The 15031-nt window shown below is 39.8% G+C and overlaps 1 protein-coding gene across 1 annotated transcript in view; it reads right to left on the reverse strand.

The window, feature by feature from the left end:
• The window catches only part of CPXM2 (carboxypeptidase X, M14 family member 2), a 77697-nt gene that overhangs the window by 14757 nt on the left and 47909 nt on the right, over positions 1-15031 (reverse strand). Inside the window, exons 5-9 of the mRNA XM_081005227.1 lie at positions 11266-11350; positions 10077-10227; positions 8233-8321; positions 3195-3318; positions 749-945 (exon numbers count right to left, since the gene is read on the reverse strand). Of these exons, the coding sequence (XP_080861353.1) occupies positions 749-945; positions 3195-3318; positions 8233-8321; positions 10077-10227; positions 11266-11350 (646 nt within the window). The remainder of the gene's footprint in view (positions 1-748; positions 946-3194; positions 3319-8232; positions 8322-10076; positions 10228-11265; positions 11351-15031) is intronic.

The raw sequence follows: 15031 nt of genomic DNA on the forward strand, positions 1-15031 counted from the left end.
TTTTGGTGTGGACATTTTTCCTTAAAATATGACGCTGGAAATTCGGGTTCTAAATTTGGCACCAGAAATCACACATTCTGCTTATTTAAATAAAGTCATAATATAACATTAACCAAATTATGTTGCATGCCACCTATCATATACTGTAAAGTGCTGCTGCCAGTATTTTTGCTTGCGTTGCACTCCCTTAAAACGTTATCAGGATGGCATTGTATTTGACTGCCCATGAACAGGATGAAGAAAGGTAGGGGTGGAGAACACTTCAACTCAGCCCTGTTTATGACCACTATTGTGTACTCTTGTAGTATCTATACTCTTATACTTCTTGAAATTGTATCAACATGAATTACATAAAAAAATCCAAGCACACTTCTTCAGATACACAGTATATCTGTATATCTTCAGATATATATCTGTGTATATATCTGTGTATCTGAAGAAGTGTGCTTGCACACGAAAGCTCATACCAAGAACTAACTTAGTTGGTCTTAAAGGTGCTACTGGAAGGATTTTTTTATTTTGACTATGGCAGACCAACACGGCTACCTATCTGTAACATGAATTACATATTATTCTAATATCTTCCATTTAATTTTTTTCATGTAATCCTACCAAATACCAGGAAACAATCTTCTGACTCCAAACTCCAACTGAAAGTTCTATAATGCCCATGTTTCTATGCCTCAAAAGGCAGCATATGTCTTTTCTATTAATCGATCAGCTTCATCCCAGTGCAGTTCTTCCTTACCACTTCGTAAGCCTTTTCATATCCGTCTGGGTTGATTGAAGGGAGAAGGTGGATTCTGGTATCCTTAATGAGGCGTACAATACGTGGGTTCCCAGCCAGATATTCCTGGCACATAAACTGCATTAACAAAAGCAGTAACTCGCGTCCGAGCACCTCATTCCCATGAGCCCCTGCCATGTACCGAAATTCTGGCTCACCTGTTCAAAAAACAAAGGAAGATGTGAGCACACCAAAAACAGAATCCAACTAAGGTAATGGGATTTGGAGGGTCTGGCACAGAAGGAAGACACAACAAAACTTGGTATATTCTAGCATGTCATTCATGCCTCTTCGATACCATATGATAGGGACAGGCAACTACATGCCTGAGGACCAAATCTAATAGTTTTATAACCAGCAAAGCTATGTTTCCAAAGAAACTTCATCTCCCAAGTGTATCTCGGTGACTTTTCTCTAAATGTGCAATGGAGGCAAAGGGGTCTCTTTAACTCCCTTTCCTGCGCTTTGAACAGTAGGAGAGAAGCTTTAGAACAGTCATCCCTTATTACATATATCAGCTGCTCTTTCCAATGTACAAGGAGAGATCTGTCAATTTTTATTTCCCTCAGCTTCACATTTTCCCAATCTTAAACTCAGTTCTCCATATTTCCCTATCAGTTTGCAATTATTATTGCAAATTTCAGGGCAAATTAGCACGAATTTCTTCTAATGGCATTGTCTCTGTATACATTTGTCCCCAATTTGCAATTTTTTGCAAAACAATTTCTCCCAATATAATGCTTTTTGTGTGTGTTATTTTCCTAAATATATGCATTTTATGCACACTTTTAGTCTGTGCACTTTTGTACAGAATACTTGGCTAGAGAACTGAACTGCAAAATTCAGAGAATCTCAAATTTCAAAGGCTGGCTGTGTTTTGGTTGGCATATTGTTTCACAAAGGGCAAATTAGGTGGGTTCACCTTTAAATGCAAACTGAATCAGGTTTCTCACCCACCCCTATGCACAAGACAGGGGAACTTCTGTGTGATAAAAATTGAGCCCACTAAAGCCTCCGCTGCTCTTCACATGGAGGAACAGGCTAAAGGGCTGTTTGTTGGTAAGTCAATTGGCAGACAGTGTTGCTGCCTTGCACAGTCAAAATTGTTGCTGACTAGGACCACAAACTCTTTCTCTCCACATTTATGTATTCCCCCTGCATGATTATGCAATTTGAACCACCACAAAGCACACAAATATTGGGGCAAATGTTTTCTTCTTACATCACTGTAACCATTTGGTTACTAATAACTACTTCATTATTATTAATAGTTTTTTAACTATAGTACAATATGACCAGCAAACATTCATAATCTAGATTTTATTTATTAGTCTACAAAACCGCCAAGTTATGTTATACAGCATGTGTGTGTGTGTCTGCATATATGCACAGAAAATTCATTAAAATATGTGATTATCTCAAACCATGAAGTCAAATATATCCATATTCATGAATATATGTATGTGCATATATAATAGAATTTCTCAGTTCAGAGTGCTAAACTTGAAAAAATCACATTAAGCAACCATCTCTCTCTTTTCTCTCTCTCTCTGATGATACAAGTTCTCTATGAAAAATATTGAGAGGGGTGAGGAAAGGCTAGGATACTTTAATCAGTTGGTGTAGCCATATTTGAAATATCAATCCTGTCAATGGTAGTTCTGTTTTGGCTAGGCTGGGAGAGAGAACACAGGTAAATGCTTTTGCTTCCAAGAGTGGATCCACAAGTCATTTCCTTGTTACAGGGCTGACTTACATTTGTTGTCTACACAGGAGACAAATAGACCAATATTTTCACATATTTGATATACCTTTGTTCAAAGGTGGAACGAAAAAAGATTTTATTCAAATATATAGCAGAAATTGGGGTGGGGTGGGGGTGGGGTGGCTCAGAACCATAGCCTGGTGGGGTGGTGTTTAACACCATGGTTCTGATCAAAATCTAGTAGCCTCATATTTACTATATGCAATTAGAGGGAAGCTCCCATTGGGACCATGCAGCATAAAAGTGTAACATTAAGAAGGCCCTCAGATACACAGAAATTGTTAACAAGATTGTCTTCTAGCTCTTGCTGTCTATTCTGACAAGGACTGTCAGTGCATAGTTTTCATCATTAAAGTTGGCTCCATTTTTTATTATTGCAAAAGAAGAATATATGATTAGCATAAAGGAGTTTGATCCCACTCTTTGGATGGCTTCTATTTATATTCCTCTTCTTCTCTAATTAGAAGAAGTATAATCAAAATTCCTCCCACATGTACTCAACACCATGACTGCTTGTAGGCACATGCCTCCACTGCGAAGTGCTGCAGACATGTGGAATGTTAAAAATTTAAACATTCTAAACCACTTCATCCACCAGTCCGCCAGCCGGGATTTTATCTGGTCAGAATATATCGTCCTAACCAACTTCGTGTTCTCCTGGGTTGTCTGAGATTTCAACAGCGTACAGCTTTAGCCCTTGGTGGCTTTTCCCAATATTGTAAATTCTTGTGATATTTGGACACATCTCATTCACCACTTTCATCAGCTGTAAAATAATCAAAGAAAGAAAGACATTTGTACAAATTAAAGAGAGGTGTGATATAGATAAAAGTGTGTACCTCACCCCATGATTGTTTCCATGTTGTAAGACGTGGGGACAATGAGTATCACAGGTAGCACTTGACAGGGATGGGAAACTAGTAGCCCTACAGATGCTGAGAGACTCTATTGCCCAACATCCTTGACTATAAGCCATGTTGGCTGAGGCTGATAGGAGCTGGAATTCAACTTAATCTGAGAGGGGTGTGGGTTCCCCAGAGCTTGAGGCAGTATGCAATTTAAAAAATTGCCCTCTGGTGTAGGATTATGTTTAATGTCTATGAAAATGAAATAATTATGTAAAAGGGAGGAATAGTCCAATAAGAAGGATGCAGGGTTTTTAGCATTATTCAAGAAACTTTGTGCTTCATTGATTAATCATTAAAGAAATTGGAGTTCTTGTTGAAACTACACTGAAAAGGATATATCAAGAACTCTGGCCAAAAGTTTCAATATAAGGAATAATTCCTACTCAAGAGTTGAAATGAAAAACGTGTGTATTCTGCTAAGAATAACAGTTTGAAGCTAGTAGTAGATTTAAACACAACGTATAAGTATGATAGTTTTAAAGTAATGGTAAGTTTGGATACAACGTTTAAGTGCAGAAATAATGTCGTTTCAAATATACAATGATATAGTACAAAGGTACATGAAATACCAGTGCACAACAATTGTTTTATACAAGTCTCAATAGCAGTCAAAACAAGTCCACATTATATAAAATTAGAATAAAGAATAAAGAATGAAGGATCAAATGGGGCCAAAAAGGAGTATCCGGAGTGTGAATCAGATGTACGGTTCAGTGGTGGTAACCAGGACAGGGCCCTGTTTCGGAGTACACGCCTTCTTCAGCTCGGTTTTTTGACGACACAGAGAAACGCAAGAAAACTTGGATGCAATTATCTAAGACGCATGTCGAAATAGAAACATAAAAGAACTAAATGATACAGACTTCCAACAGATTTATAGTCGTCAAAAATGTGGACTCGTTTTGACTGCTATTGAGACTTGTGTTTAAATCTACTACTAGCTTCAAACTGTTATTCTTAGCAGAATACACACGTTTTTCATTTCAACTCTTGAGTAGGAATTATTCCTTATATTGAAACTTTTGGCCAGAGTTCTTGATATATCCTTTTCATTGATTAATCATACAGGTGTTGCTTTAGGGCTTCCCAAAAGCATCTCGTTGGCCACTGTGATAACAGAATTCTGGACTAGATGGGCTATTGGCCTGATCCAGCCAGCTCTTCTCATGTTCTCTTACCACTTTTTCAGGGTTGATTCTTATCTAATAGACTAAATATGTGGTTGGTTGGGCTGTGTGTATAGTATATACAACAGTTTCCACCATGTGTGTACTCTACATAACAATTTCTCCAGTTTGAAAATGTACCCACAGGGCCAAAATGTGGGTGACATTTTGACATGGGTGATATATAGATATATGATGTTTAAATTAAATGACAATAGCAATTGCTTGGTCTTATGGTAAAATGACTTTTCCGTTTTTTTCCAGAAATGCAGTAAATAAGAGAAAGCATTTTTTTGCCCTATTTCCCTCTCGTTTCCAAAGCTGTGCAGTACAAATTGCATATTTGGCAATGTGATATGTTAATGCCTGCCTCCCCCCTCCACCTTTTGCTTGTGTTTGCAGAAACAGAGAAGCCTCTGATAATATGCCGTCAAAGCTATTAACAACCAGAAGACTATAAATCATGCCCAGAGTAAATTTGCTAATAGACAATTATTATGAGTTGTATGCAGCAATTATTTCTTCTATTAACTTTCTGGCAAAAAAAGCTGCATAAATTCCCTCAGAGAACCCATTAGTTTCAATCTCAGCTCATGCGGTGCCCAAGGCTGCAGAAGGATTTTGAGAGCAAATCTAAGCCAGTTGTCGCAACCTTTGAGGAGAATGTAGTGCTGTGGGGCCAATTTATGACGAATTCTCTTTCAGGTTGTTGACTAGGTCCTTAGCCAGACTCATTCCATATATTTATCTCTTTCTCTTTCAATAAGCCCAACATTATCTGTTACAAACCATATGAGACTAATGCAGAGATCATTTTAAGATCTCTTTCCTGCAACGTGCAGCACATGCTGACATTCAATTGTGGTCGCAAAACACAACACGGCTTCTCTTGGCTCAGGGTTTCTTTTTCATTTTTGTTATGACAATTTATTTAGATATAGTTAGATATACAGTGGGAAACTGTTTGGTGTGTCCCGTCCCCCCATTGCATTGCTTCCTGGAACCTGCACACAGACTATAACAAGTCTACGAAACAGACCTACTAAACCTATATTCATAATTGCCTGGAAGTAAGTTCCATTGAACTCAATAGAGCTTGCTTCTGGGCACACATTTGAATAAATCTCTGGCTCTCCAAATGTTGTTGGACACCCACATCCATCAACCCCAGCCAGCATGGTCAGGGATGATGGCAACTGTAGTCCAACAACATCTGGAGAGCCACAGGTTCTCTATCCCTGATGGACAGGATTGCACTTTAAGGTAGTTTTTGAAGGCTGGTTGAGACATTTTGATAATAACTAATATAATAAGTAAAATAAAATATCACCTAGCCAAAAGTGATTATGTAACATTAATCTCGCATCATATTGAGTATGTGATCCTAGAATGGCTGGTATCACCCACGTGATCAAAGAAGGAAGAAAAGGACCCAATTATTTTCTTTCTTTTTTGAGAGGTGGCGGTGGGAATGGCACCTAGATATCAGCAAAAGGAAAATCAATGCTAACAAGCGACAAAGGTGAACATTAAGTCAATTGTGGGACATATTTTAGCCCCTTTGAGATATCTAGTTCTGCCCTAAAAATCAAAACAAGCAAATATTACCTCTAAACACACACATTTCTTAGAATTAGCGAATCACTTTTTGATTACACCGTAGCTAATATTTGGATTGTGCAGAATCAATATCAGTGAAAAGAGACAACTAAATGCTGCTTAATGGCCCAATTATAATAATACTCTCCAAAGGCTCTGTGATCAGAGAAGCAGAGAATGTGGAAGGCTCTGATGAAGGATTTTGCTCTCCATTGACCAGTTAAGCTGCTGCTACCATTTAATCACATATCTTTTTGCTCATTATATAAGACCAGAGGAAATAATTTTCTCCTGCTTTAAGCTATTAGTTTTCCCCAAATATATTTCAAACCTGACCAACCTGTCTTTGCACAATTAGGATCTAAAATGCATTTAACTTTATTGTTCTTGACACTAATTATGCCAATTGCATTTCTACTCATCTAATCTGTCTGCTGAAAATATAGGCCATGAAATCTCTTGTGAGCGCAATATGTGACTCAGTACACAATTGCTCAATAAAAAATGAATGATGACTCATTCAGTATGAATACGCTGAAGATTCAGCACACTAAAAATGATTCACATACTTCTTGTCCAAACATATTACCTTTATATATTTGAAGAAAAAGATAGGAATAAATATCTTTAACGCATTCTACACCTACATCTGTGGTGATATAAATCTGTCCACAGTGCCATGTGCTTGAAGCTAAAGGAGCATAATTATAGCTGGTAGGTCTAAACTTAGACTGGCAGGGATTAACGCCTATGTGAATCTTGGTCATTTGTGTGGCACAAGCCTTCTGTTGCCAGTCACAGTACCTGTCAACTCTAGATGAAATACTGTTCATGTCTACAGTGGTATAAAATTATAGCTATAGAACTGTAAGGCTGGGACCTTCCTGAAGTACATATGCCTAAGATGATCCACACATTAACCCAAATCCATGCCACAAATTCACATAAATGGTCAACATTGTGTTGTATTACAAGGAGAGAAGGGATGGATGAATCAGTCCTTTTCTGATCTATTTCATGTGTTCATCCAAAGTATGTTCCATCATGTTTCTGCATTAATTTGCTACTAAAAAGAACTACATGAAAATACAGGTGTTAATGTATATATTTATCTCAAAGTTGATTTTTATTTATTTATTTATTTGTTTATTTATTTTTTGGAGCCAATAACTACATCAGAACATTTGGGTAGTGTGAAGTCCAATGGATAGCTATGTTCTTGGGGTGTGGGACATACAGGAAGTCCCATCCACTCCAAAATGATACTTCTGATTGTAGGCCCTTCTCTTCTTTAATACTCATCAGTGGAGCAAATGTTCTTAATGGACTTGTGTGGAGCACAAGGGTCTACATCTAAGTGGTTTTGGCGCCAGCAGACTTTCCTTTTATCTCATACAAGTGGGATGAATATCCCCCATTCACATGTGCAGAACCAACCTGACAAAAGTCTTTCAGATAGAACAGTTTCAAAAATTTTGTGGAGTGAGGAGAGTTCTCCACTTGTGGAGGTGAGGACTTGTGTTCTTGTCTTCAACCACTTACGCAAAGTGCCTCGGCCCAGTTCAATCTCTGCCTTTCTCTCTCATTCACATACACTAAGACGCATGGCATTCTGGAGGGTCCTTTAACCCACATTCTGCTCATGGAAGTCTAGATCCATGCATAGGTATCCAACCCAAAGTTCACAACTGAGGAATCTGCAAGCACACATAGCTTTTTTCTTCTTAAACAAGTAATTACCTCACACTCCAGCCATAATGCAAAAAATTAAATTATTTGGACAGACGCAGTATGAATCTTTATATGAATATAAGTAAATTTCAGTGGGATAAGATTCAGCAGAAATAGTTTTTATGTAGCGTGCTCTGAAACCCACATATTGTTTCAGAACATGCTGAATTTGAAAAGTGATTCAGGTGGCCTATTATTGCAGTGCTAATGATCCAGTCTTTTAAAGGTCACCACACAAAGACATTTGCACCAGAACCTCTATTTGTTGTGTCCTACCTGCCTCATTTCTTTGTAGTTGTGGTGCTTAAAATCAAGGTTGTCTGTTGTTGTCATTTCATTTCTTCTGTGGTAATAATTATTTGGGTCTATGATAAAAAAAAAACCCAGGAGGATACAATGAAGAACCACAAAACAATTTAAAAGTAAAATACTTTTAATCTAAAATTGGGGTCCCCGATGCGACTCTCAGACACCCACATTGCCACCCCCTCTAAAACTGAACTCTACCATGGTACCCTTGAAACCCACTAAAACCCCCTCCCTTTCCATTTCTTTGTTTTTAAAAAAATATCCAGACATTTTAGCTTGAGGAGATGTTAGTTGATGGCAGATACCAATGGGGATATCAGAGAAGGGTTGCCTACTTTATTGTCTACGGTGTACTTATTTTGATGGGGATATAAGTGTTTTGCCTGCTTTTTGGGGGGAGGGAAGGGTATATAAGCATCATCAGTTTCTCTTCTGTGAAATGGGTACCTGAATCCAAATGTGTACCAGGCCCAAAAAGGTTGAGGTTTTTTTTTTAAACAAAAAACAAACAAAACAAAAAACAAAAATGGAAAACCTGTAGCCCACAGGCCCCTTGGAGCAAGCAATTTGACCTGCAGGGCCTTTTCCTCCAGAATAGGCTCACCTGTTAATCAGCTGGTATTACTTACGATAACTGCTGATTTGGGGGCAGGGGGGGAGGTTGAATTTTGCATTGACTTTCCAAGAGTGAATAGGCACCTTCAGCCAATGCAGCAGTCAAGACATGTACTGGAGAATTCCCCAAGTACCATTTCAGAAGAAGTGCCAACTTGGCCCTGCAACCGTGAGTGCCTGACCCCTTCATGGGGAATTTTGTGGGTGCTTGGGCACCCAGGGCCCCAGGGAGTTGGCACTTATGGACTTCAATGTGGTTACGGAGGAGGAACAGATGCTAGTAGTCATCTTCTGATCTTCTGATTCAGACAAGTAGCTGGCTGTGTGACTATATTGTTATGGAGACCACAGCTTGCCCAAGACCACCCAGTGAGTCCTGAGCTAAAGTACAGTCTGGATCTACGTTGCTATCTGCTACATTACCAAGTGCCTACAGGTGCATAATGATTCTCATTCTGCAAAAAATGTCATCCTGCCTTGAAGCTACCAATTCTATGACATACTCATAAATAAATAAATGTGTGTGCTCAAAGACATTTCCTTCTCTGCTTATATCAAGATACTTTCTTTTTTGAAAGTAATTTCCGGGTGGTTCCCTCCCCCCCTCTTTTTTTTCTTTGTGTTCAATTTGTGAGAGAACTAGAAATAAAAGTACATTGATCCCTTTCAGGCAATTGCAAATCTCTGTATGTCATTCTGTATCCATCTGCACAGCAATATTCTGGAAACCAGAGAAGAATCTGAAGAGCTTTAGCTTCCTCCTCTGAGCCTTCATTACCTTCCTCTTCAGTCTGTGCCTGTCATATTTCCTCTTTCCTTTTTGAAGACCGTTTTGCTGATTCTCCACTGCTGGGACTATGAACTGGTTGAAGCACACCCCGCCCCCCAAGAAACCTCAAACATTAATTGCCTGCTTTTAACCAGCTTGGTGATTCACTAAGGAATTCCAGAAAACTTTCTGGGGATTCTGGGGCTATTCAATAAGGATGTTTCATTAACTTTATCCCAGAGTAATACAGAAGAATTATTCTGTGCTCTGAAAAAACATATCCAGCACATCCCCTGAACCAAGGGAGACAGGCAGGATGCTTGCCATCAGGCACAGTTGTTTTAATAAATAATTCAGACAATTCCCACTGGAACTGGTCCAGGAACTTTGCTATTATGCCAAGCCTGGTCTTAAGCTTGTCACTTACCTGGGAGAGGGCAGCCTAGGATTTCCAGCCTCATGCATATGCTTCCATCTTCATACCACGTCCTAGGGTTTATCCGAATGTAACGTGCAACAAGAGGTACTGGCAGCTCATTGAGGACTGGGATCTCCTTTTCACTATTGCCTTCAAAAATCTATTTCAGCATACAAGTAAGTGAGCATCGTTAGTCACAACACCTGGAATAAATCAAAACGTTTTCTCCCTCTTTCATAACACTGGGTCTCGTGGACACCCAATGAAGCTGTGTGTTGGAATTTTCAGGACAGATAAAAGGAAGTATTTCTTCACACAACACATAGTTAAACTATAGAACTGTCTCCCATGGCAGGCAGTGATGACCATCAATTTGGATGGCTTTAAAGTAAGATAAAGATAAAGGAACCCCTGACCATTAGGTCCAGTTGTGGCCGACTGTGGGGTTGCGGTGCTCATCTCGCTTTATTGCCCAAGGTGCTGGCGTACAGCTTCCGGGTCATGTGGCCAGCATGACTAAGTCGCTTCTGGCGAACCAGAGCAGCGCACGGAAACACCGTTTACCTTCCCACCAGAGCAGTACCTATTTATCTACTTGCACTCTGATGTGCTTTCGAACTGCTAGGTTGGCAGGAGCTGGGACCGAGCAACGGGAGCTCACCCCGTCGCGGGGATTTGAACCACCGACCTTCTGATCGCCATGCCCTAGGCTCTGTGGTTTAACCCACAGCGCCACCCAAGAAGGCAGCTATTGATGGCTACTAACCACAATGGCTATGTTCTGCTTCCACAGACGGAGGCAGTAATGCTTCTCAATGTCAGCTGCTGGAAATCACAGAAGGGGAGAGTGTTCTTGTGCTCAAATCCTGCTTGCTGGTTTCCAACGGGCCACTGTTAGAACAGGATGCTGGACTTAGATGGGCCATTGGCGTGATCCAGCAGACTCATCTGACGTTCTTATCATTAAATCTGGCCAAACAGAATGAAGAAACCAGAAGCACAGGATATGTAACTGGAATCCAGTATCAACTATCAGATATGCCTTTTGCCAATTTCAGTTATTCTGCTCATGAGAACTTGACAAGAAAAGCCTCCACTGAAATTGAGGGAGTGAGTGTTACCCTTGAGACATTTTATCAAAATGGAGCTGTGATAAACAAGTGTGATGGAAAAAAATATTATGTTTTGCGATACTAACCATGTCTCCAGAACCATTTTTGACAGTGATCCATGCATGGCTGTCATTGCTCACCATGACTTTGTAAGACGTTACCCAGTCACTCCTAGAAAGAATCAAAAGGTTTTCTTTGTTAAAAAATGAATATTGATTTACTGACTCACACAATCTTCTAGTAAAATAAATCCAAACAAGGGAAGTTATAGAAATGTAAATTTAGCAGACAATGCAAGAAAACCTAAGCTTATGAGAAGCATGGAGTAAGAAAAGTAAATGTGAACACATCCCTCAAGGAAATTCTCATGCTGAAGCACCTTCAACATAAATGGGAGCTGTACAAGAGTGCTTGCAGAGTTTAAATTCATTTCAGTGGGAGAACTCCCTGGAGAAATTTTTGCCCATTCTTGTTTCTCATCTTTTCCTTTATCTTTACTGCAACAAAAACTATGCATGTCAATATAAAGTCTATAACTCTGCTTACTTATATACTAATGGCTTGCAGATGAAGTGTTGATGTGTTCAATGAGTTGTTCACCGGAACATGGTCTTGCTTGCACACTATTTGAATTTAATGGTGCTAAACTCTAAATGAACTACATTTAAAGATCCACAGGATCAAAATTGCTTTTCCAAATCAGATCAAAATGCATCACGTCCATCATTCTGTTTTCGAACGACACCCTGCTCCCAATCAAATGGAACGGGAAAGGTCCATGATTAGGTCTTCCAAAATCTTTTTCTTTAGATAAAAGCAACAGGGGTGGGGTGGGGTTTGAACTGAATCAGCGCTCTTTCCTTCATCCACCATTTCCCTTATTTTAAAGCTCTATTCAGGCATTATGACCACAAATAAGTAGATTCTCCACATGGTGTAGAACACACTTTAACTCATAGAGGGCAGCCACCAATGCAATCATCCCCATGTACACATTTCCCCATACCCAGTAAAGGCTCATAGGCATATTTATATCCCGTCATTCCTTCCCAAGGAGCCCTGGGTAGCAAACAGATATGCCATTTACTTATATGTGCATCTGTCAAAGTGAGATGGTCCTGGGCTACTATGGTTTGGCTGCTATTTTACAATTGGATAGCACATAGCCATATCACCCCTTGTAGTTCTACAGGAAAGGAATCACTAACCCCAAAAAAGTTCATACACTCGGAAATTAATGCGAACCTTTTTGCAATGCAATTTGCAGGCAGTAGAGCCCCTGATGCAAATTGGAACCATAGTAGGATGCAATGAGTTAAAGTCTCCTACCTATCGATTGTGTACCCGTCACCCACCCACACTGACAGTCTGTGGAAACAAAAGCAAAAAATCTTGTTCACTCAAGGACAGAACTATGCCATCTAATTTGTCTCTCAGTATAACACGACCCTTAGGTTCTTGAGGGGCAGGTAGTAAGGATAAATGATATAAAATTAATGTAAGTTTTGAACATAGATATGTTCTCTGTTTTCTATTGTGTGACCGAGTTTGCTCTCTTTCTTGACAGATCACATTGGACTAAAGTAGCAGGATTGATCCCACTTAAATGAATAGGTAATTTCACCATTATTTCAACAATCTGGTATTTAAAAAAGAAATCTGCTGAAGATACTCGGGGGGACGGGACAGATTTGTGGATTATGTTTGTATTTAAAAGCTGGAATCCGAGGGCTTTTTATACACTGGTTTAATGCTTGTCACACAATCTTTTGACATCAATAGCCCCAAAGCCCTTTAAACAGTTTCCTAATCTTCTATCTGTTTAGAAATCTCTAAGGGCTGAACTTTGATAGAGTATTAGCTCAGGGGACGAAACAGAGTGGCGTCTCAAGTCTTTCTAGATGTAAAGTGATACAAAATAATGCAAGTACGAGCAATTTCAAAGCTTCATACAAGTTCAGTAACTAATCTCACTTTGTTTATCCTTCCCTGCTCCCCAACCACATTAATGAAAATTATTGTCCTACCTGATCCTACTGGAAAGGTGAATATTGCTTTGGTGACAATATTCCATCTAGCAGTGTTAGAGAAGAGGAACCCAAGCCAAATGCCAATTAAAGAGAAAGCCAGTAGAAGAGTGCAAAGAGAAAAGAAAAAGCAGACAAATACCTTATCCTAAACATACAAAATACAACCACTAATGAGATGCAGCACTACTGAATTTGTTAATGAATGAAATTGCCTAATTAGTTAAAAGCAGGGCAACTGGAATTTTTAAAACTCTAGAAGCAGTGGCCAGTCCAGATTTTTAGTTTGCCTTATATAAGCATTCCTCACAATGATATCAGTTCAACGCAACTTAGAATTACCAGGAACATGTAAAAAGCATCTGGCCATGTTGTTCATCAGTCTTAGGTATGTCTATTTTGGAGTCAGGCATCCTCAGAATAACAGTTCTGAAGGAAGTCCTGCTGAGTTTGATGGGGCCTACTCCTAAATGGGATGCGGGTGGCGCTGTGGGTTAAACCAGAGAGCCTAGGACTTGCCGATCAGAAGGTCAGCGGTTTGAATCCCCGTGACAGGGTGAGCTCCCGTTGCTCCGTCCTTGCTCCTGCCAACCTAGCAGTTCAAAAGCACGTCAAAGTGCAAGTAGATAAATAGGTACCGCTCTGGCGGGAAGGTAAACGGCGTTTCCGTGCGCTGCTCTGGTTCACCAGAAGCGGTTTAGTCATGCTGGCCACATGACCCGGAAGCTGTACGCCAGCTCCCTCGGCCAGTAAAGGGAGATGAGCGCCACAACCCCAGAATCGGTCACGACTGGACCTAATGGTCAGGGGTCCCTTTACCTTACTCCTAAATAGGTGTACGTATCAGAGTGCAGGTCTGAATCTCCCATCAGGAAAAAAGCATGAGATTGATAGTATATTTCACGGTGAAGCATTTTGGAAAGAAAAGTAAGCACTATTATGTCTTCTCATTTATTTCTCCCTTCTTCCTATAAATCTGTGGTCAGATTTACCTATTAGTAAACAGATGCATGCTCTCCATGTTTCCAAACACACATTGGGTATGGCCAAACATACTTTTGGAAACGCACATACAAAATGTAAAATGTGTCACGTATGCAGCAGGCAAAAAAATCCTAACTATAGGAAGCTAGCTGGAGTTTCATTGTCTTAAGTTAAGCTGGAAAAAGTTGCTCCAGATCCAAACTCCCAGCAGGAGCAGGGCTACTGCCAGTTGATCAAGCTTTAGCCTGGCAGAGGGAAAATAAGTCTTTATTTTGACTTACACCACCATTTTCATATGTTCTGCTGGGTTGCTAGATCATGTAACTGAGCTGAAAGGTGGTTGGACTGGGTGTAAATCTGCTCTTGTTTTGTTCCCAGCAATGAGAGCTCCCCCCATGGCCCCAGAACACCCATTTCAGGAATTACACCAGCCTTGGTTCAATCAGCTTCTGCCGAGTCCAGACTGAGTTTGATGAGGCCCTAAACTACTGAAGGTAATGGGGCCCTTTATATGTCCAGCTGTGCTTTGTCAACAACAAATTGTCACTGTTTTTTGTGTTGAATATATGCTATATGGTAATTCACCTAATAGGTATCTAAAGCCATTTGTACATAACAAAACATGTATTTTATCAAAGTAATTGTTGAACTGAAATACAAATCCATCTGAACTAGGATGAGGGACTTCAGCTGGTGTAGCCTCAGCTGAACCAAACTTTTTCCACCTCAGCCAGAGATCTGCTTATTCCAAACTTGCCCATCCTGGTGGATCTTGGGTTTGGCTTATGGTTAAAAATGTAGTTTGTGAAGTACAATACATATACACACAGTGAAGTACATC

This window comes from Podarcis pityusensis (genome assembly GCF_964106645.2).
Source record: "Podarcis pityusensis genome assembly, chromosome: 5".
Taxonomy (NCBI): Eukaryota; Metazoa; Chordata; class Lepidosauria; order Squamata; family Lacertidae; genus Podarcis; species Podarcis pityusensis.